The sequence below is a fragment of the Chinchilla lanigera genome, unplaced genomic scaffold, assembly GCF_000276665.1.
Source record: "Chinchilla lanigera isolate Chin_1 unplaced genomic scaffold, ChiLan1.0 scaffold00071, whole genome shotgun sequence".
Classification (NCBI taxonomy): domain Eukaryota; kingdom Metazoa; phylum Chordata; class Mammalia; order Rodentia; family Chinchillidae; genus Chinchilla; species Chinchilla lanigera.
Window position 1 is genome coordinate 10,637,793 of NW_004955472.1, and position 21,477 is coordinate 10,659,269.

Below are 21,477 nucleotides of genomic sequence, written 5' to 3' on the forward strand. Positions count from 1 at the left end.
TGCTCAACTGAAAATTTCTTGGGCTGGTCTGTTTGCAAAAGGTGATATATTTACATTATTGTTTTGGTGGACTGAATATGTTTTTTTTTTCCTCCTTAAAATCAGAGGCAGGGCAAACTATACTGAATTGTTTGGGAATTTCATTTTGATGCAATAGATCATTTGTCTTATTGGTAATCTTTGCTGTCAAGGTCGACAAGAATGACCTATCAGATTCTACAAGGTAGACAGAGTATTCATAGTCTCACTCCCAAGTTATCCTACAAATCTTCTCACTTCATAACATATAACATCTATTTTCTTATTTCTTACCAATGGTAGATGTATAAGATATTGTCAATCAAAAACATTTTCAATATGTAACCAAAACAGTACATGTTGACAAATTTTATTTTTTTAAAGTACTTTTGCTTCTTGATTTTAAGTTAATGGATGCCTGTCAGTTTTACAATATTGAATCTCAGGATAAATGCAAGTTCTCTTTAGTGTTAGTAGGTTACTTTTTGGTTTGTTTTGGCAGCATGTTAAATATTTTTATTTTTAAATATGATTTATAGTCAGGCTTTAAATTTATGCTCCTTGATACTAAATTTCCTTGTCTGTGGACCTTGCAGGTGAGTGAGGCTGTGTGAGTAGACCCAGAATGAGACTGAGAAAAATGTTTTAGGGTTTAAATTGTCCTTATATGCATGCATAGAATATGTATGTGAAAGTGTAATGGTAGTCTAAAGTTGAATAGCTTAATATGGAGTAAAAATTAGTGTAGGTGTTGCACTTTTGTTGAAGCCTTGTTATAATTTCAGCAGAATGATTTGTGTTTAGCGACAAGTGTTTAAACTCTTGGATGGAGTCTAATAGGTGGTGAAATATGAATGCTGACATTTCTTATTTTCTCTGTTTTTAGCAGGTAATTGCTGCCATGGAAACACAACTGTCTAATGGACCAACTTGCAATAACACAGCCAATGGTCCAACTACCATAAACAACAACTGTTCCTCACCAGTTGACTCTGGGAACACAGAGGACAGCAAGACCAACCTAATAGTCAACTACCTTCCTCAGAACATGACACAGGAGGAACTGAAGAGTCTTTTCGGGAGCATTGGTGAAATAGAGTCCTGTAAACTTGTAAGAGACAAAATAACAGGTATGTAGTTTTACATAGATGACTCCTATTTAAAGGTGTGCTTAGTTTTTCATATGAGATTTCACATGAGATTGTTTCGAGTATGAGAAAACAGTTTACTACTTGTAAAGGACTCATTGCTGCACTTTGGTACCTATAGATTTTGTTACTGTTATCAGCAGACTATAACTCAGTTTTAAGAGTTTTAAGTTTTCCTTTTAAAGCATCAAATATTTGGGAACTATATTTTTTAAGTACACTTTACTCTGAGTTGTATAAACACTTGCACTGATATTTCCAAGGAGGAAAAGAATGAGTATCCCTCTGACTGTAAAGATAATGTAAATGATGATCGATTTGGCTTTACTGATGATACAATTTAAATATTTGGTAGTTGAAAACATCCTTGTAGGCTGGGCATGGTGGCGCACGCCTGTAGTCCCAGCGCTCAGCTGGCAGAGGCAGGAGGATCATTGTGAGTTCAAGACCAGCCTCAGCTGCAAAGTGAGCTCAATGCCAGCCTGAACTGCATAGCGAGACCCTGTCTCAAAAAGGCAAAAAAACAAAAAAATCCTTGTAGTTTTTAAAAATTTCACTAAATTTTTAGAGTAAATCAAAATCTAATTGAGGATCATCATCTTAGGATAGAGGGATTAATGCTTCCTAGTGGAATTTTCAAACTAAATTATCTAAAGGTAAATGTACACAGATCCCACGGATATTTCATTTCATGGTTAATTTTGAGAGTTAGTTTGTATGTAATTACTTTCTTTGGCTTGGTAACCAGAAATACTAAACTAAATATTTGAAATGAGTTAACAGTATTTAAATACAATGTGAAGAGTAGGACCAGGAGCCTGAACTCTTTAACTAATCATGTGACTATTGGACTAGTTAGCTTTTGGCTTCTGGTTTCCCTTGGAAAAATGAGGTAGCGTGCAAAGGGAGGGGTCACAGTGGGTCAGTTCTAAGGTCAAGTTGGATTTTTCTTGAGATTCTTTTAGCCATTTTTATAGTCAAGATCCAGGGCTCATTCTCTCCAGCCCTCCAAGTGAGTTCTTAGAGCCAGTACCTTGGGTTTGGCCTGACTGTCTTATTTTCATGAATTACAGATTAAAGTTAACTGAGAGAATTAGTTCACTGAAATCAAATAAAAGCTCACTGTCATGTATCCATACTGATAATTACATTTTAGCTAATTGTGTTGTTTCAGTGTTCATCATGATAGCAGGAATACTTACGTTGTTGAACACTGAAAATCAGATGAACCAGATTTTTCTTTTTTTTTTTTTCTAAAATGAAGGTGAGTGGCATATATGAAATTTGTAAAGAAATGGCCTTGGAAGGTTTGGAAAAGGTAGAGAACGAAAGGCACTTATATCTGTATCCTGAAGAGGATTTTATCTTTTAATTGGTTGTTTTTTAGTAGGACATGTGGATTTTGTACCTTGTTTGGCATATATGATAAAGTTTGATAAATGGCATGAATGCTGTGACATAGATGATGTGATTTCTGTTTGGATTGCTTAATAGCCACCCCATTAAAAGATAAAGATATTTGCATAGTGTGTAAAAGTCACATTCTTTTTTTATGATATTGGGAATGGTAAATGAAAATATTAAATTGTAAATGTTTGGGCAATTGCCGTGGAAAATATCCCATAGATGTGCAATCCTTATTTAGGGCCAGACTTGAATTATCTTACTCTTCCATAACCCTTTCACAGATACTTATGTGGAATAACAGGATATGTTTGAGTTCTGTATCTTTACCCCCTTTATTTCTCTGTCTTTAGTGTGATGCTAGTAGTGTGTAATAGAAACACCTGGGTCACCTGAGAGCACAGATGCTGGGAAAACTGCATGAATATTTGTTCTCCATTTATTTTATCCTCCACTCTCCATCTCCACCTCATATTTTTCCATTGAGGGGTTGTTAATGAAGATTTATACTGTGGTACAACTTACGTTAAAAACGTCTAGTAAACAAGTAGACTACCCCAGAAATTCCCCAGTGGGCATCAGAAATTGAAAGATGTTTTCTGAGCTTTGTGAGATTGTCATATTTATTCCTTACAGTAGGTTCCCTATTGACAGAAGCGTCTGAGAAATGCCACACTCTGTAGTTTTCTATTTAAGATTCACACACCAGATCATCTATCTTCATATTAAGAACTATGAAAAATCCTGCAGTAAAGAAGACCTACAGTGGACCCTTGACTTAGAAACTCCGTTTTTACCTGAGGGTGGTTTAATTCAAGTTGTCAATTGAAGGCTCAGGCTCCTCTACACAGCCTTCAAAGTCTCTCGTCTGTATACAGGCAGATCTCAGTGTCCTTAGAGAGACACTGTCCTCAGATTTCTCAGTTAATCCCACACAGGAAAGGATGTTGTAATTTTCCTTCCAGAACTCTTTTAAGTGTTAAATCTGTACCTGAGACCATCTGGAAGCACAAATGGCTGGCGTTTGGGTCATAAGACTTTGGTTGTAAGTTAAAACTAAAATTCCGGGCATAACACAAATTGTTTGTGTGTCAGGCTGCTTGTAACTCAAGGGTTCACTGTATTTGATTTAGTTCCCCAGTCTTATTTCATCAGAGAATCTCATGGGAGGGATGTCTCCCTGACACTGGATCACCACTGAACATGTTGCTATAACAGCTCCAGAAATCACTTACCTAGTTATCAGTTTAATCTGAAATTATTCCTTAGCCTCATCACATCAATAAAACGTGAGCATGTTCATAAAAAGAATGTCATGATAAACAAATATAGATTAAAAGGTGAATAGGCAAGTCTGGAGACTGTGTACCTCTGCTTCTGTAAACTTGTTTCTATTTGGCCCATGGAAATCATATTTGTAATGAGTTAAAATGGCTTTTAGAAGCATCTGACTCATTTAGCCACAAGCATAAATTGCCTTAAGACATTTTAAATTCTGAGTGTCTTAGTAAATATTTCAGTTGAATGAAGAAGTCTCTTAAATGTAGATATCAAAAACTGAGTCCTGAATGGTTGTGCTTTGCAAAATAGGCATATCTCTTTAAGAACTAATATTAACCTAGCTCTAGAAAGAATTTGGACCACGTCCCATTGAGTTCAACATTAGCCATATTGTTCAGTTTCTCGGTCCATATTTTAGAGATAGATCAGAATTCTTTGTTCTTGTCTAATTATCTGACTCTCGAGCAATTGGACCAGATATTTGTATTCTGATTTTGTAAGAACATGGGCAGTAATTGTTTGTGTTACAGAGAAACTGGAGTGACTCTTCAGAAAGATTTGAAATCCCTCATTACTTAAATATTAAGGATGGATTAGAAAACTGTATCTCAGGTATAAACATATCTATTTGGGAAAGATGTGCCTTTTTTCTGTTCCTAGGAGAAAGTAAAGATCATTTTTACACAGCTAGTGTTAGCAAATTAATGTCACTATTTCGATAGAATGAGAATTAGAGAAATGTGTTAGGAAATGCCTTCAGAAGCAAATACAATAACCTTTCTTCTAGCCTACATTCTATTTGTTGTTTGTCAGGCTTTCTCTTTGGGCTTATGCCCAGCTTTATGCTTCAGCCTGTTTTCTGTCATTAGGCGTCCGTCATATGAAGCCACTGCTGTTTGCAGTTTAGCTGACTTTGGTCCATCTCTTTGAGTTCTTAAATGCACTTCAGAGTTGTTAACCCTGCTGATGCTGCATTCTGGAAGAGCCGCAGTGGAGTTCCTGATACAAGGAATGAGTAGTACAGCATTAGAGCTGGAAGAGCCCTAGAGGTAACCTTAGCCCCGTCTCTCTCATCCAGCAAACACATGATTGGAGGCCCAGGCTTGTGAAATAACTAGTCAAAGACCACACAGCTTAAGTAGTATAGGACAGTGACCAGAGTTCTAGTTTTCTGATTCACCTGGGTGTTTTCTGTTTGTCTCTTGTTGGTGTCATGACTTCACTCTAAAAATTTCACTCATTACAGACTGAGGAGTTTATAGTCAGGCATAGAAGCATTCCAGGGCTGCCATGGGGATATCTTCTGGTGAGTGTCTTTGTTGGAAGGGAAGTGAATGATTTTTGAGGTCAAGGACTGGGAGATACACGAATGAATATGAACATCTATGCTTCTCTAGAAACATAACCTGTGCTTGTCAAATTGGTTATTTTAGCCCAGTGTTTTGCAAATCTGGCAGCACGTCCTTACCTAAGATAGTTTAAAGAAATCAAAAAAACCAAAACAGACCCAGAGCCTTGAGAATCTGTTAGCTCCACAGTTGACTTTGAAGTCCCTACAGTTTTTGGCAATCACATTGTGTCTCTTGAAGTGTGGCCCCAAGGATGCCTGAGTTGGAATCCCTTTTAAAGATGATTGCCAGAAAGGCAGGTTCCTGGACCCTGTCCAGACCCACTGATTGAAGATCTTTGTGAGTCCCCGTGTTCTAGGTTCCTGGGAGTTGCCTGTAACATTTCTGCATTGATTTGCAGACAGAGGAAACCTGCGACCTTCAGGTGTAGATGTTTTAGTTTTGGGGGATGGGAGCAGGGCTGTAACTGCAGTGTTTGTCTGTAGCAAACTTAAATTTCAAGTGCTATCTCTTCCTAAGCATTGGTCCCTGATAAGTTAATTTCTGGGGATCAAGGCCAGAGATATTGCATTTAAAAGTCAACTAGTCTGTGTCTTTACTGACCTCCTGAGCTACCCCTAAGGGCGGAGGTGGGGTGTCTGTGTCATTAGTTTTTCAAAACTCTAGGGTAGATTTTCCTGTCATGGTTGCTTTTTCCTTTCTTCTGAAAGGAGTAGAGAAGTAGAGTTAATGACCTTAGGTAATGAGTGTTGCTTGTTTTGTCTTTGTGTGGTTTCATTCTTACTTTCTGAATGGTTTGAGATGGGTCTTACCCTTTTAGCTCTCAGCTAGAAGCGTTCATACAAAAAAGAAAAATAAAAACAAAAGCAGGCCAAAAATACAAAATATAAACTCCTGGGGTCCTGAGGAGACCTTTTCCCTGTGAACAGCACAGTGCCTTGCATAATAACCAGGACTTCCTTGTTTTTCCTTCTTGTGGGCTAGTGTAGTAGAAGTCTTTTTTATGTGGAAAAGGGAATTTTAAAGCTAGGTTTGATCTTCATTGATTCTGTTTGAATATTATGATTTTTAGACATTTTAATGGTATGGGATTCTCCTCGCTTTTTTAAACAAATACAGTCTTGGCTCCTTAGGATTGAGGTATATAAATGGTATTTTATTTGTCTGATGGGTATCTTCAAATTTAGTAGTATTCATTTGCTGTAATGAAGTCATTTATAGTAAATACAGGCTGTTTTGATGAGCATTAATTTGAAAATACTGTTCTCTATGTCAGTTGCAATCTGAAGTCAACCTTTTAGGCATCAGTAGTATCAAAAGATCAAGAATTTTGAGTGTTGCAGACAAGTAGTTGAAAACGGCAGGGTGGCTGAGCAAGTGGGCGAATGGGTGGGTGGCAACATAATAAACACTCACTGTTGTGTGCTGTTTAATCAGAAAGATGGGGGAAGGCTGTGTGTGTTCCCGGGTCGGTAGGAAATATAATTTGGCTGCCCAAAGTTAAATGCTTTGGTGGTCTCCTGTGTGTTAGCTTGAGTGAGATATGTTGGAATTTATATTTAGATTTTAGTGCCTGAAGTGAAATTTGTATGGAGTTTATAGAACCCCTGATGCAAGTTTGAAACCTCTCTGAGAGATAGAAAGTGCCAGAGAAACTTCGTGTTATCAGTGTATCTTTAGCTAATTATTTTTCCATTGTACCATTTTCCAAAGGTCATAGTTAATCATTTAAAATTTTGATATTATCACTGTAGAAGCTTTTCATAAAATTTTGGCAACAGACTTTTAATTCTTCTAGCTTTTTAAGAATTTGAACTGGGTATTTTAATAGGACAATTTCAGTGTCAATGTTGATTATTTCAGGGAGACTATTTCAGGATAATTGGACTAGAAAATTTTTAAAATTTTAGAAATCAAATACAGTTTTTTCCATTGTTAGGGCAGGAGAACTTCTATTCTGTTAGGATAAATATTTAGGGGCCTATAAATTAAAAGGCCAATTAATTGGAGAAAAGTAGTTTTTATCAATATGTTACTTGCTGTGGAGTTCACAAAGGGGAAACTTAAAGAAGGAGATGTGAGAGCTTATATAATATCTTAACAAAAAGGAAGAGTTTAGTTTTTGAAGAGCAAGTTACAAGGAAGTAGTTAGGAAATATATGGAGAAAACTAATGAAAAAGATATTTTACAAGATTTGTTTGTTATGAAGATTTATTGTCATGCTTTGTCTCTAATGATTTCATTCTCCCTTTACTGGTAAGAGGGGGGCACCCGTTCACATGGGGAATTTATGCTCTGCTTTTGGACAAAAAAGAGAAGGCAGAGAACTTCTATCTTGTGATTCTCATTTGACTTCAGCTTATAATAATATAACAGAATGAAATATGTGAAGGGAGCATATTCTGGACCACTTCACCAAAAAATGTTAATTCCCAATTAGCCAACTTAAACAGAGCAACTACTTTCCTTTTGATGGTAGTGAAATCTTAGGGCTAGTTGCTAGGAGTAGAATATATTTATTGTGAGGATACAGGAAAAGTTTGAAATACCACCATTTGTGATTAATTGGTAAGTCATCTGACTTTTATTTCTGTGGTTTCTTAATGTTCATATTTCTGTTTATATAGTTTATTCCTTTGAAATAAAATGAAATATGTACAACTTCCAGACTAAGCTGTGGGGTGTTCCAAGAACTTCTGGCAATACTATTTGTTGGGAAAATGAAGTTGAGTCCATAAAGTAAATGAAGATTAGCAGTTTTGATTTTCTGTTTTCTTGGCTGTTGTCTTCTAGACTGAGCCTTCTAGAATGATACTTGTCTTACTGATAGTTTAGGAACATAATCTCTAGTTTAACTTTATTACTTTGTAATTTGATAGAAAACACAAATTTTACTAATGTAGTCTAACTTACACAAAATAAAAACTCAGCTGTCTTGCAGGGATTTGTGTCTATAATTCAGTAGGGCGCGAGTGCGTGCTTCCTGTTACAGACCTTTGGCACTTTAGGGGGCGAGTAGTCTTTGTTTACTTTTGTTTCAGAAGATTGATGGTGCAGAGTTAAACTCATTCTCAGTTTATTAAGTGGGTGTCATGGTAATGATGGAAAATGTAGATGAGAAAAAATATTTGAACTAAAATGAGAAAAGAGAAAAGAACAGCTAAATTCTAGTACGGGCCTCCTGAGCTACTCTTTTGTAACGTGTTGAAGTCCTTATTTTTCCTCAGGTGTGAAAATGAGTTATTCTCATTCCCTCACTTTCATGTGTACTACAAAATCAAGCAGCTTTACTCTTAGCTACCTTAGTTTTTCACAGTCTTAGCACTAGTCTATTTTTTTTTAAACTTTCTGTGCAGATTCTGAATAAGGGGGACCATTTTTGTTTAGTGCCTATTAGAACATTTCCTTTGAATATTCTTGAACAGAAGAGTTAATCATTGAAGCTAAAGCTGTGCTTTAGAATTTGGCAGATTCTTTTGACTTGTTTTAAGTTAATTGACTTTGAGTTGAGTACACTGCTGCTACTGAATTTTGAGAGCTGTGGAAAATCTCAGGATACCTTTCCAACTAAAAAGGTCAACTTGACAAACATTTTCTGACATTTTGCTTGTGAGTATCATTTGATTTGTCAGGTAAATACAGTTGTTTAATTGGCATGTTTTCTTCCTTATTTTTTTCCTTTTAAAATTTTAAAATGTCACTATTTTGACACTGTTGAACACCCTTTTTGTTGGAAATTGTATCCTTAATCAAATATTTTTGTGCAGCGATAAGCAGCGGAATGGCATTTGGTAGCTCTGCAAGCATCATGTAGGAACAGACCCTCAGACTGGCTTTTCTGGGATCTAATTACTCACAAGATTCTTACGCATCATCTGCATTGTTGCTAATTGAGAGGTGATAATTCTGTATGTTCCAGGTTAGAACAGAGATTCCGGGGCTGGGGATTTAGCTCAGCGGCACAGAGCCTGCCTAGCAAGCGTGAGGTCATGAGTTCCATTCCTGGTACCGGAAAAAGCCAAAAAAAAAAAAAGGTAGAACAGAGATTCCCAGTTTGTGCTTATGTACCCTTCAAGGAAAGAAAAATGTTAGGTGGCTGTATTTAGTTTAAGCTGGATTTGAGTACTTTATTGTCACAATGCAGTGCTAATATTCACTGTTGTCACCCTTCCATATGCTAGCGTTGATACTCAGTGAGATTAACATTGAAGCGAAATGTTGCCTTCTATATTAAAGGTGGCCTCATGAGTACTAGTTTTAGCATAGAAGCAATTATTGTTATACTTGGGTTCAAATACAGCGTGCCCACTTACTGGTACTTGTTTTGTGGTCTTACCTGAACTGTTTGACTCTGAACTTCAGTTTCTTCCATGAAGTACACAAGGTAGTCTCGTTCTCTCCTGTCCGTTTTGCCAGATAATGTTTATGAAGTCTCATGACACTTATAGACTTTTCTTTTCCCTAAGTAAATCGGTATTTGGTGAAGCCTAATGGGAGAATACAAAGTGAATTATCTGTCCTTTGCTGGCAATTTACCCACCATCGTTGATTTTGTAGGGATGGGACAAAGCAAAAATAGGAAGTAAGTGTCAAGACTTGAGATCCAGAAAGATAATTGAGGATGTTACATCAGCTTGTGTGAACTAGAGCGCTGGAGTGTGGAGTTATTGCCCGATGTGGTGTTGTGTGCGTGTTTTTCAGAATGAGTTTGCTTGACTTAAAGCATGAAGGCATTCTCAGCTGAGATTCCCATGATGGCCTTGAAAGTTCAGCAAGTTGTTAAATTAAGCTGTGAAGTATTGGTTAGATAAAAAATTAACTGTGGTTTATTTGTATTTTTATTGACATCTTCCTTAAGGTGAATATCTATTTAATATAAATTGTAAATACTGCTGCTAAATATTCCAGTTTCATCAAATAAGATGTTCATGTAGAAAACTACTTGGGTTTGGATGTGAGGAAGCCCATTATTCTGCAGTGTTAGCAGATCAGAGGACTTAGAAACAACTGCTCTTTTTTTTTCTTTTGAAATATTCATTGAAAACATTTAAAGCATTGCTTCATTTAGTAATCACAGATTTTGCAGGTTTCAGTTTATGTGGGGGTGGGGGACAATTTCCATGAGGGCATGATTAACTTAGCAGATGCAATTTTACATCTTGTTTTCTTTTTTTGTTAAATCCTTATGCATATTGTGAATTAGAATTTATTTTTAGCTCTTAATGAGTTCTTTTTTCATCATTGTACTTTTTGTTGGAACTCTGTTTTCTACATAATTCTTTGATTTTGAAGAGAGAGTGTATACGCTGGGTACAAGTCCTATACCCACTGTACCTTCAGTTCAACTAAAATTTGGCACTTTTTGGTGTGGATGAAAGACTTAATTATTTATTATCTTGTAGAATAGATAGTTGGCAATGATACTCTTGATCCTTTATGCTGTCTTTGGTCTTGGACTTCATCCCGAGAAAGTCAAATCCTCCTTTTAAAATAAAGTTTAAACGAGTCCTAGATGCATGTAAACAGGTAAACCAGAATTGTTGCCTTATTTTCAAGGCCATTGGAGCCTAAGGGAATTGCTTTATTTCCTCACATTCTGATGCTTTAAATCTAGTCTTAAAGAGTCACTGGTCATTAACACCGTAGTCTCCAGGGTACTGTCTTCTGAATCTTTCTTTCTGTGATACTAGTTCAGGAAAGCTTTTTTTGTACAGCTAAAATGAATTGTAGTTTGCTCTTAGTTCACTTTAAAAGACATCTAAATAGGCTGATTATGGTGTTTCTGATTAGTTGGTATTTCTTCATGCATAAAATAAAGGACCACTCCTACATGATGTCTGATATCTTATCTCTAAGATTCTGACTTTTTTTTGGTGAACCTAAGTACTAGTTTAACTCTCCTTAAACAGTGCCAGGTGACTCTGCTTTATATGGCACAGACAGCAGTTACCTTCTGAGGCAGAATGACTTGGGATCTAACATCTTAACACGCCGCTACCAGCTTGAATCCCTGGTGGTACATAAATGACTGTCCTGTGGGAGGCTTGTACCACTGGTTATGTAAATGGATCTAATTACTTTTATCAGTATTGTTGCTAGTAAAATTGATAACAAGTCTATAAGTGGAACAAGTCTGGTTAGTTGCTTAAATTTGAAGTACTGCCCAAATATAAATATGAATTAATACTCTTCATACCAATTAAAATTATTACAGTAATCTACATGTTTATTTCATTATATTAAAAAACATTCACAAATTTTTCATCAGTAGTTCTCTAAATTTTAACATGGAAATCTTGCAGATATCCTATTGCTAGTGTATGTAATACGCATTTACAACTGCCTTATCACAATTTTTTTTTAACCATTTTAATGTTTTCCTTAAGGAACTGTAGTATGATGATGTCATCTGTTAAATCAGTGCCTTTCTTTGTGTTATTGTACTCAAAGACCCCCTGTCGTACAAACCACCTGATGGGATAGTTACATGTGTGTCACTGGTGGTTCAGGCTGGTGGGAATGTTAGAATTGAAATCAGAGCTGCCCGGCAGTAAGACATAGAAATTATGGCCCCATCATGAATGTGCTAAAATCTCAAGAAAATCACTGTGTTTGTTCTTATACCGTTGTGTTCTTAGTATCTCTAGGCCTTTATTTTAAGGGTAAGTCCCTTCATTCATGTTATAATGAGATTAAAATATAGAAGTGGCAATACTCATTTGTGCTTTAGATCAGTACATTTTTTTCAAGTGCTGGAAATCAGATACTTGGCAAAAAGGCATGGTAATATTGAAAGTATTGTATGCCACAATTTCACGTTGTGGAACATTCAAAGTTAAATTTGATGTGCTATTTAAGAACAGATGTGGAATCTTTTGGTCTCAACTTTGAGATTTTAGTTCTCTGAATGTTCATGGAAATTATATTTGGACATACCTATCAGTCTAATGTTCTTTCATGGCTTGTAGAGCTAGAAAATTCTAATGAGTATCTTCCTTTATTTGTTGAGGAGTGAGATACTGAGGGGGACCTAAGTTTAGGGTGTACAGCTCCTAGATAGTTGGATACCCACTGGTAGTCATCAAAAAAGGGAAGTTCTGTCCAGGTTGTATCAGGGCAGGTGTCAGGCTAAGTTCTGCCGCACATACAGACACTTAGCAAGCTAGCCGTCAGGTGTTCTGCAAACTTGATAAAAGTCCCAGTTCTCTGCTCTTTTTTTTAGGTGCTTTGAATGTACCTTAGATACTCATTTGAGGTGGGCAGTATCCCAAAGTTTGGATTATATGTCCTGTGTTTGCATCATGCAAAAACGAAATTGCTTAAATAAAGGTTAGAACACATTTCTATTTAATGTTTAGGGATTGTACTCCATAAGGATGGAACTTTCTTGGATTAAGCTTACTTGGATTCTTCTGCCCTGTTTATACAAGGGTGAGTAGTGTCTGTAATTTAGTCTAGCTACAAGTCTTGAACACATTATTTTTACAGTAAGACCCCATATCTAACACAGTTAACAGAACAAAACTCATTTTGACATCATACTCATGTAGTAGTGTGCAATAATTAATTACATGTCAAAATTAGCAGAGAATTGGTTGTTGATTTAGATGTGGGTAGTAGGCAGGCTTTTCCTAGTCACCTTTAAATTTTAGCCCTTGTTTTATACTAGTTACAGTGGGTGATCAACATACATAGTGAAGGCTTAAATGAAGATGTATTACAGAAAAAGACATATTGCCATTAATTCTCCTCAAAGTAATGCCCCTCCATTCAGACACACATATCACATTGTTTTGGCCATTTAGAAGCAGTTCTGGAAGTCTTCCTTCCTGTCTTTGTGAAGTAAGATAAAAAATATGTTGAATGTGGCTCCTACAAAGTGCTATCCAGTGGAGGAGGAGGCTCTTGAAAACGTGATAGTGTGTCCTTATCCACCTTATTCACTGGATCTGGCACTGTGCAACTTCTGGTTCTTCCCCAAAGTCAAAGTGACCAGGATAGGTAAACTTTTGAATCCACTGAGAACACTGAGGCTACCACAACTGCCCAACTAAAGACATTCATGAAAGAGGACTTCCAGATCTGCTTCAGAAAGTGGCAGGAAGGATGGAAGAAGTGTGTTCAAAGTGAAGGGGAGTATTTTGAAGATTAATGGCAATGTGTCTTTTTGTAATACATTTTAAAAACTTAAACACTCACCTGATTTTTTTTTTAATCAGAACTCATAACTGCCCCTGGACTGCATATTCATGATAGTGTGTTGGATAATAAGTCCTAGAATTAAGGCTTATACTACTTTAAGCCAGGGTTTACCTCCACCCCAAATTAAGGCTTATGTAATATTACACGGATTCATAACAAATTCTTACATTTTTTTGTTATGACAGAGTACACATAAGATTAGATTTATCATTTGAAAGCACAGTTCAGTGACAGTAAGTACATTTGCAGGTGTGCAGCCATCACCATTACTCGTTTTGACCCTTTGTCATCCTAGACTCTGCCTGCTGAACAATAGTGTCGTACTTCCTTGACCCCTCGCTCTGGGTAACTTCCCTGCTTTCCATAAATTTGTTCATCTGGATACTTCATAAAAGTGAATTCATAAAACATGTGACATACTAAAGTATTTTAAAGATAAATTATACTGATTGTTTCAGGAGATATTAAATTTTTCCTTTGTGCTGTAGCACCTTTTGTGTGTTTTATTTTCCTTCATCACCACATAGCTTCTTTGTCTTCAGACTTAATTCTTTGCACTTCACCCATAAGAAGAGAGACCTCATTTGTGTGATATTATATCAGATTGCTGACTGCTTGCCAGGGACTCTGACTTGCCCCTGTGCAGTTCTTTAGCAGTTGCAGGCTTGTTTTATTCTTTAGAAGTTAACCCTAATGACAGGTTACCTGGAGGAAGATGCAGTGGCTTGCATGCACAAGATTCAAAAACCCCAAGTAGTTTTGCTGGCCAGCAGTCTCTCTTGCCTTCACTTTTTTTCTACATCCTTTTCTGGAGTGTTAAAGCATCCAGGAGAGTATGGAGGCTCAGGAAACAGGACACAACAGCAGTATCCCCCGGACTTCCTTCTTTTTATGTTGCTTGAGCCCTTACTTTGCTGAGAACTTGATAAATATCCCAGCAGAAAGTCATTCCTCAGGAAAAAGAGCCAAAGAAGGAAATGTAGGAATCCCTTCCTGTAGTTTCAGTTTTCCATTTTTACCCTTTTTTTCTATATTGCTTCCAATCATTTGTCAAAAAAAAAAAAAAAACCCACACCAAAATAGCAGTTAATCAGCCACACCAACCTTCAGAGTGGAACCGTTTCTTTTTATAGACCACAAGAATAATTACTGTAAAGAAAAATTAAGTGTCTTCCTCAAGCAACTTTGGGAGGCAGATGCTGATATATGTTGAATTTAGAGACAGGTGGTCTGTGGCCTGTTTCTGCCTTTGCATCATTTCAGATTGAGCTACTGAACAGAGCAGTCTTCCTTTTAAATTTTAGGTCTTGTATGTTGGCTTCTCAGTTAACATCAGCTAAAAGCCTGCTTCCAGTAGGAGAATCACTGCACTCCTAGTGACTGTTTATTTTCAAGTGTTGGCTATTGACAACTGAAAAGCAGTTGCATGTGTTGGGGTTTAACACAAAGCCTCCCCTCAGTTGTGTAAATTTAAAAATAATAAAGAAGAGTAAGGCTTTTCTTCTTTTCTGGTTTTTTTTTTTTTTTTTTTTTTTTTTTTCTCCGGTACTGGGAACCGAACTCATGACCTTGCGCTTGCCAGGCAGGCGCTTTGCCGGTGAGCTAAATCCCCAGCCCCGAGTAAGGCTTTTCATGGTCTTTTAAAAAATTAAATTTTGGGGGAGCTGGGGATTTAGCTCAGCGGCACAGCGCCTGCCTGGCAAGTGCAAGGTCGTGAGTTCGATTCCCGGTACCAGGAAAAAAAACCAAAACCAAAAAAAAGAAAATTAAATTTTTTTGTGCTGAGTATTGTAGGGGACTCATCTGTCTCTCGGTGTATCCCAGGCAGGAATGGAGGAGGCTGTGAGGAAAACAAAAATAAGAGACAAAAGCTGGGGTCAGGCAGAGTAACTTCTTTACCTTGGAGGGCTAGAGGACTGAACAACAATACCCTTGTGAAGTTAGTACCATGAGAGGCAGTTTTGCCTAGCGACTAACAACTGAAATTGTCCAGACAGGATGTTTTTCTCAAGACTGAGGCAGCTTGACAGCCTGAGGCACTCTGGCTCTGTCCTGCCCTCACACACATGACCAATTTCCAGCTCCAGCCACTCCCAACAGAGGATTGAACTTAAGGCCTTGCATATGCCGAACACATGCTAAGCATTGAGGTACACTCCTATGGTTAAGTTCTTAATTCAGGTTTATTATTATAAACCTTTTTCTTCCCACTGCCTACTTTGCACCTGTATCTTTGAGAAGCCTCTTAATGGGATTAGGAAGAGGATCTGCCCATGAAACTGTCATGTCTTGTCTGGTAATAGTGAAGATGACTCAAGCCTCACCTGTTGTTTGGCAGCCTGTGACTAAGGTTTTTGTGTGTGCGAGAGAACATCAGCCAGTGTTTCCTTCCTGGTGTCAGGTTGCTGAGACTATCAGCAACAGTGACATCTTGAGACACAGCAAATACTTTTGAGTGTTCCATGTCTAGCTTTCAGTCTTCAGACTGAAATGTTTGGTTATTTCCACTGCGTATTGGAATAAAAACCACTTTATCTGGTAAACACACTTGCCTGTGAATGACCTCCATTCTTCTCCACAGTATTCCTTCTGCCTGCTCAGTCATCATTTTATTAAAATCCTCTGATGCCTTGCTACATGGGACATACATGTACTAGGAGGCATTACATTTGTGTCCCGTGTGTTCAAGGGTATATATCATCATCATCCATTTTTCAAGTCTTCAATTCTCTCTGAGGAGATTTAAGTTGAATTCTGTATTTAGAGTAAATTTGTTCCAAGTCACTGATACCAAATCATTAGTGGGATTTTTGTTGTGCAAACGAATCCAATCAGCTGTGTGTTCTTACCTTGCAGGCTGTGAAGATACTTGTGTAAGCTTAGTGGAGTAGAATGGGATATCTATTCCGGTGACTTAGGTGAAAATGTGGCGGGTAGAGTAAGGGAACATGTCACCAGGCTTTAGGAGATAAAGCGGAAAATCTTTGCAGAAAATCTTAATTAGATCATAGATTTTTATATTCAAGAAACAAACTTCCTTTGGAAAATGTAAAAATGTACCATAGTTCTTGGTCATTTGTTTGTGGTTTTTAAGAAATTTTTTCTTTTTCTTCTTCCCTTTTCTTCTTTTTTTATTACTAGATAGAAGTGACAGTGCAAGTGAAGGGACAGGTTAGCCATAGTGTAGGGACTCATGGGGTCAAGAGTTCTGGGACAGCAAGCAAGACCAGAGCCATTATGTCTTAGTGGTAATGTTTAAAATTTGACTAAGGACAAGCAATTTGATAACATCTGATAATTGAACTAGCAATATCATAATTAACCTTTCGGGTCCCCCTCCGTGTATTCAGCCCAAAGTCTGGAGAAATGCTAAGAAGGAGAATTTGTTCTGGGTTAATTTCTGTGTTGTAAGAGTGTAATAAATAAAATAAAAATATTTAGTAGCATGGAATAGTTAATTGAACCTAATATATTTTAATACATTTTTTTCATATTCTGGAAACTAAAGAAAAATTTTCCCTCCCCCTTTCAAAACAGTGCTGTTGATAGGAAGTGAATCTTTGAGTCTTCCCAGATCTCAAAAGTATCTAAAGTTCTTTATACATGTGTCAGTCACAGTTGTAGCTGTAAGAGACAGTTTTTAAGCATGATATAAGCTCTGCTTTTTTTGTTAGTATTGGATGTAATTTTGGTGGTGGAGGATTAAAAACTTTAGTGAAATACATTGGACTTTTGTATCAAAATCCATTACACTGTGTACTTATTTTCTTGCTAGAAAATACCTTGCTTGAGGAAAATAAGCTTAGCATGGTAACCTAAATATGAATGGATATTTTAACAACGTTAACATCAATTAGGGGAACACAGAGTAAGCCCTTACTTCACAGATTGTATTATATTTGGGACTGGGATGTGACTAGTAAGGGATCTGGCAGCACACCTGAGATATTTCAAGTTTTTCCCCATATAAGTAAGATCATTTTACAGTATGTATTTGGTTCTCTATTCCTTTATAAATAGCAAGGAAGAAGTCATCAGCAGCAAAATAGGAAGCTCCTAGACACGAAAGGCTGTTGACTCCAGGAATGAGTCGAAGACTGGTATTTACGGAAAACTTCATTTCTTTGAGTGGTATACTTGTAATTGAATACCTAGCATTCTGGATGACATTGTACAGTGTAGAAAACTCTTTAAGAAGGGTGACTATAACACATAGGTCTGAATTTATTTGTGAAACTTGACAAGGGCAAGGCATGACAGAATCAGAGGGGCAAGCAGTAGAGAGCACCTTTAGTCTAGTTTTTTTTTTTTTTTTTGTTTCCCTCACAGATGAGATGTCATTTAACAGACCTAGGTCTCAGGATCCTAAGGCTATTTATTTAGCAGGAAGCCTTAAACTTCTAGCTCTGTTTTCTTTAAGGGAGACTCTGTGGTAGCAAAATGTACTCTTCTGATCCTCCTGTCTTTGCCCTAACCTCGAAATGTGTTTGCAGAGTTGCCATGTAATGTGGCTTAAGTAGCCGAGAAGCTAGCTCTGTGTGTAAGCTGGGATGTAAGTTACCTCCTACATCAGATAGCCCTTAATATTGTTTAGTGTGGTACCACGAAAGCACACCACCTTCCCCAAGAGAATAAACCCGGTAAATAACATCAGTAGCACCGAATGGAGGAAAGCCTTTTTTGTTAAATATTTCATGTTTTCTAATGGATTGAAATTGAGATGTTCGTGGATAAGACCCTTTTTATCCTCTACCGTATCATAGATTCGTGGGTACACTTGAGATGATAAAATGGTAGTTTGTTAAAGACTGTTTTTGGGTTTAGGTTCCTCCTGTTTCATGAAAAATGTATATTGAGAAGTAGCAGCAATGGTTGGGTACACTAAGTTTCTGAGCATGAGATTTAAATACTTCTTGATCAGTGGTCAAAAACAGGCCTGTGTACTCTAGGTCCATGTTGATTTTGCACTTAGTGTAGTGCTGAGGAGACAGTGCCACGAGTGACCTTCGGTGTCCTAACGACACTGTCTGGGCAGTCATTGTCCAGGCAGAGTCTCTTCTGAGCCTTCGTTTATCAAAGCCTCTGTGTGACTGTCACACTGGGAGGGTTACAGTAGCTTGTCTTTCCAACTTTTAAGCAATGTGAGTTTGGAAGAAATGCTCGTGTGGTATGGATGTGGCGGGTGTAGGAGCTCTGCAGCATTTTGTGTTTCTCTTTAGAGGCCATCTGTTAATTGGTGGGCAGATTGCCCTGTGGTCTCACAGTGGTTTGCTGTAGCATAATCTGTCCCTTAGCAAAAACAAAATGGATGCTTGTTTCCATCATTCACTTAAGTTGTAGTCACGGCTCTTCTGAGACACATAGCTTTATAACTTACATCGTATACCGTGGGGCCTTCTCTGTCAGCTGTGCTGCACTGGGACTCTTCTCCCCTGTTGCAGCAGAGAGAGATCTTACAATCTTTGAAGCTAGGTCTGAAGTATTTAAGTGGGTTTCCCTTACACTCAGAATTTTACCCCAACCTATCTAAACACAGTTGATCTTTTCAGGGGTTTCTCCTACGTGTAAAAATCAGCACTTTGTATGACTATCTTCAATTTAGGGAGAAAGAAAAATTTGTTCCTCATACCCTCTCGAAAAATATAACCTTTTTTTCATTAAATTTAAACTAAGCAAAATGTCCTATACAATGAAAAACAAAATAATTTATTTATACCTAAATCTCTGTGTCAAACGGGGACAGTACATATCCTTTGGAAATTTATTTCATCTTTGCTAAAAATACCATTAACTTAACTCTGCTTTTTTCTTTTTGAAATGAAAGGAACTAAAGCTGACACTTGTCCCTAAGTAAAAGCCTTATATGTATCACTTTGTAGCAGTCACTTTAAGGTGAAATAATATGTTTCTACTATATTGAAACTTCTGATCATGTGATACTATGCGTTTTTCCTTCTGTAATGACTCAGCCTCCTTCCCTGTCTTAGTTTTTTTTTAACTTGATGTCCTCATATTATACGTGATGGTCTTAAGTATATTCAAACATTTAGAAGTCTTGTATAATCTTGTGATTCCCATACAAAAGGTTAAATTAAGGCTTGTCTTATATAGTAGTTTTCTGCCCACGTACAGCAGTTACTAGCATTTTCTGTCCACTTACGAGCTTGATGGCACGTGAGGGCAGAAGACATTCAGGTCTATATATTTTTACAGTTAAATAAAAGAGACCTCAGAAAATCGTAAGTTTTCTTTGGGGCATTTATCTTGGGCTTTACTTTTTGAAGGTGGGGTTATCTATACCTGTTAGGTGTATAATTCGTGAACATCTGTAAGGCTGGTATACTGTGTTAATCTCTGGATATTAACTATAGCCCAGAGGTAGCTTCCCTTCTTTTCACTCTTACAAAGGTAAAACCTTGCCATGCCAGTGAAGTACAGATCCTCCTGCAGACAAGAGGTTGCCTTAGATTTTGATCCTTATCAAAATAAATAAGGAAAGTCCACTGAAGGAAAAGATACTTGGTCCAGAAGGTCCATTTTGGGGGAAAACGAGTTTGTGTTATTTGAGCCAGTTATGTTCATTATGAGCTTGGTGTGTATTTGGTAGTAATCTGTAGCTTGAACATGTGTCATGGAATGGAAGACCTGGGCTAGATTTGTCTTGAAGAGAGCTTAGCCACTTAAGATTAGGGCAGCTGGTAGAGACTTCTGAAAGAGGTTGTAGGTTTTTATCCTCTAAATCTTTTTTTTTTCCCCTTAGTTTCCTTTGATTCTAGATCTGTATCTCTTTAGTGACTGTTCCAGATCATCAGAATTAGTGTCCTCAGGTGTCTGTCTTTTCTCACTGCCTTACTGCCTGGAGCATTCTACAGGCTGCCGTTATAAACCTTTAGATGTACAGCCCTACTCTCAAAGTGGGGTGTGTTACGGCTTAGATCTGTAATACCCCCCAAAGCACATGTTCAGGGGCGGGGCTTTTTGACGGGTGGTTGGATCACTAGGATGAGGGCACTAGGACTCTCCATGATTCATGCACTAACTCAGTAGCCGGGTGTGATATCAGGAGGTAGGGACAAGGTAGAGGCAGGTCACATGACCTTGGAAGGCTTTCTCTCTCCAGTACTCCTCCCTTCTCTCACTGCTTCTTGGCTGCCCTAATGTGAGCAGCTTTTCTCCTCCAGGCTCTTCTACCCTGCTGTTTCTCCCTCGGAGCTGGCTGACAGTGACGGGACTGAGATCTCTGAAGCTGAGAGCCAGAATACACCGCTCCTTCTTTATGTTGTGAGTGGTGGGTGTCGTTTCCCAGTGCTGAGGAAAGCGACTAAGACAAGAGTTAGCTCACTTTTTTCTCCAAAGACAACTTACTGTCCAGTGTGCCACTGGTCTGGCCATCTCCTTTCGTACTACTCCACAGGGTCCTCCTCGCCTGTCCATTTCCTTAACTTCTCGGTGAAGAAAAGCCCGACTATTACCTCCTTCGTTGTGACACCCTGAAGGTTTTTTTTTTTAATTTGATTACAGTTAAGTATGACACTTCAGTGATTAAACTTACTTGTTCTAAGTTCATTAGGTGCCTTACCTTGTGCCTTGTCTCCTTGTTTACTGTGGTGCTTTACATTTTTGATCCTCTTAGAGGGCAGAGGCCTTGGCGGATTGATCCCACCTCCTTTTCTACAGCTAGGAAACCTTGCTGTGCGTATGAAAGCACTTTAATGCAGTCTGCTGAGGAGAGATGTGTTTTGTGTGGGAGACAGTTTTGGCAGTAGCAAGCATGTTTGAGTCTCTGGAAAAGGAGTATGTAAATCAAGGCCTGTTTTAAATGAATCTCGTTATAATGCAGATAGCACTCATCTATCTGTTTTGTAATGATGGATCTGTTTTGAAGGCTTAGTGGTTTGTGCACCTGCAGGATGCTATTCCTTTTCTGTTTTGTTTTTCTTTTATGCTTGGCCTTTTGGATGGATTAAGAAAGAAATAGGAAGTTTCAGTCAGTTGAGTGCATGAATAAGAACAAAAAATAAAATGCAGGTGTATTTAGAGATACGTATTTTGGTTGGAAAGTTTTGATTTTTGG

The 21,477-nt window shown here is 37.7% G+C and overlaps 1 protein-coding gene across 7 annotated transcripts in view; it reads left to right on the top strand.

Moving 5' to 3' along the window:
• Elavl2 (ELAV like neuron-specific RNA binding protein 2) overlaps positions 1-21,477 on the top strand; it is a 160,619-nt gene that overhangs the window by 87,655 nt on the left and 51,487 nt on the right. For all 7 annotated transcript variants that reach the window (XM_005401159.2, XM_013522923.1, XM_005401161.2 and 4 more), the window contains one exon: positions 905-1,148. In XM_005401159.2, the coding sequence (XP_005401216.1) occupies positions 905-1,148 (244 nt within the window). The remainder of the gene's footprint in view (positions 1-904; positions 1,149-21,477) is intronic.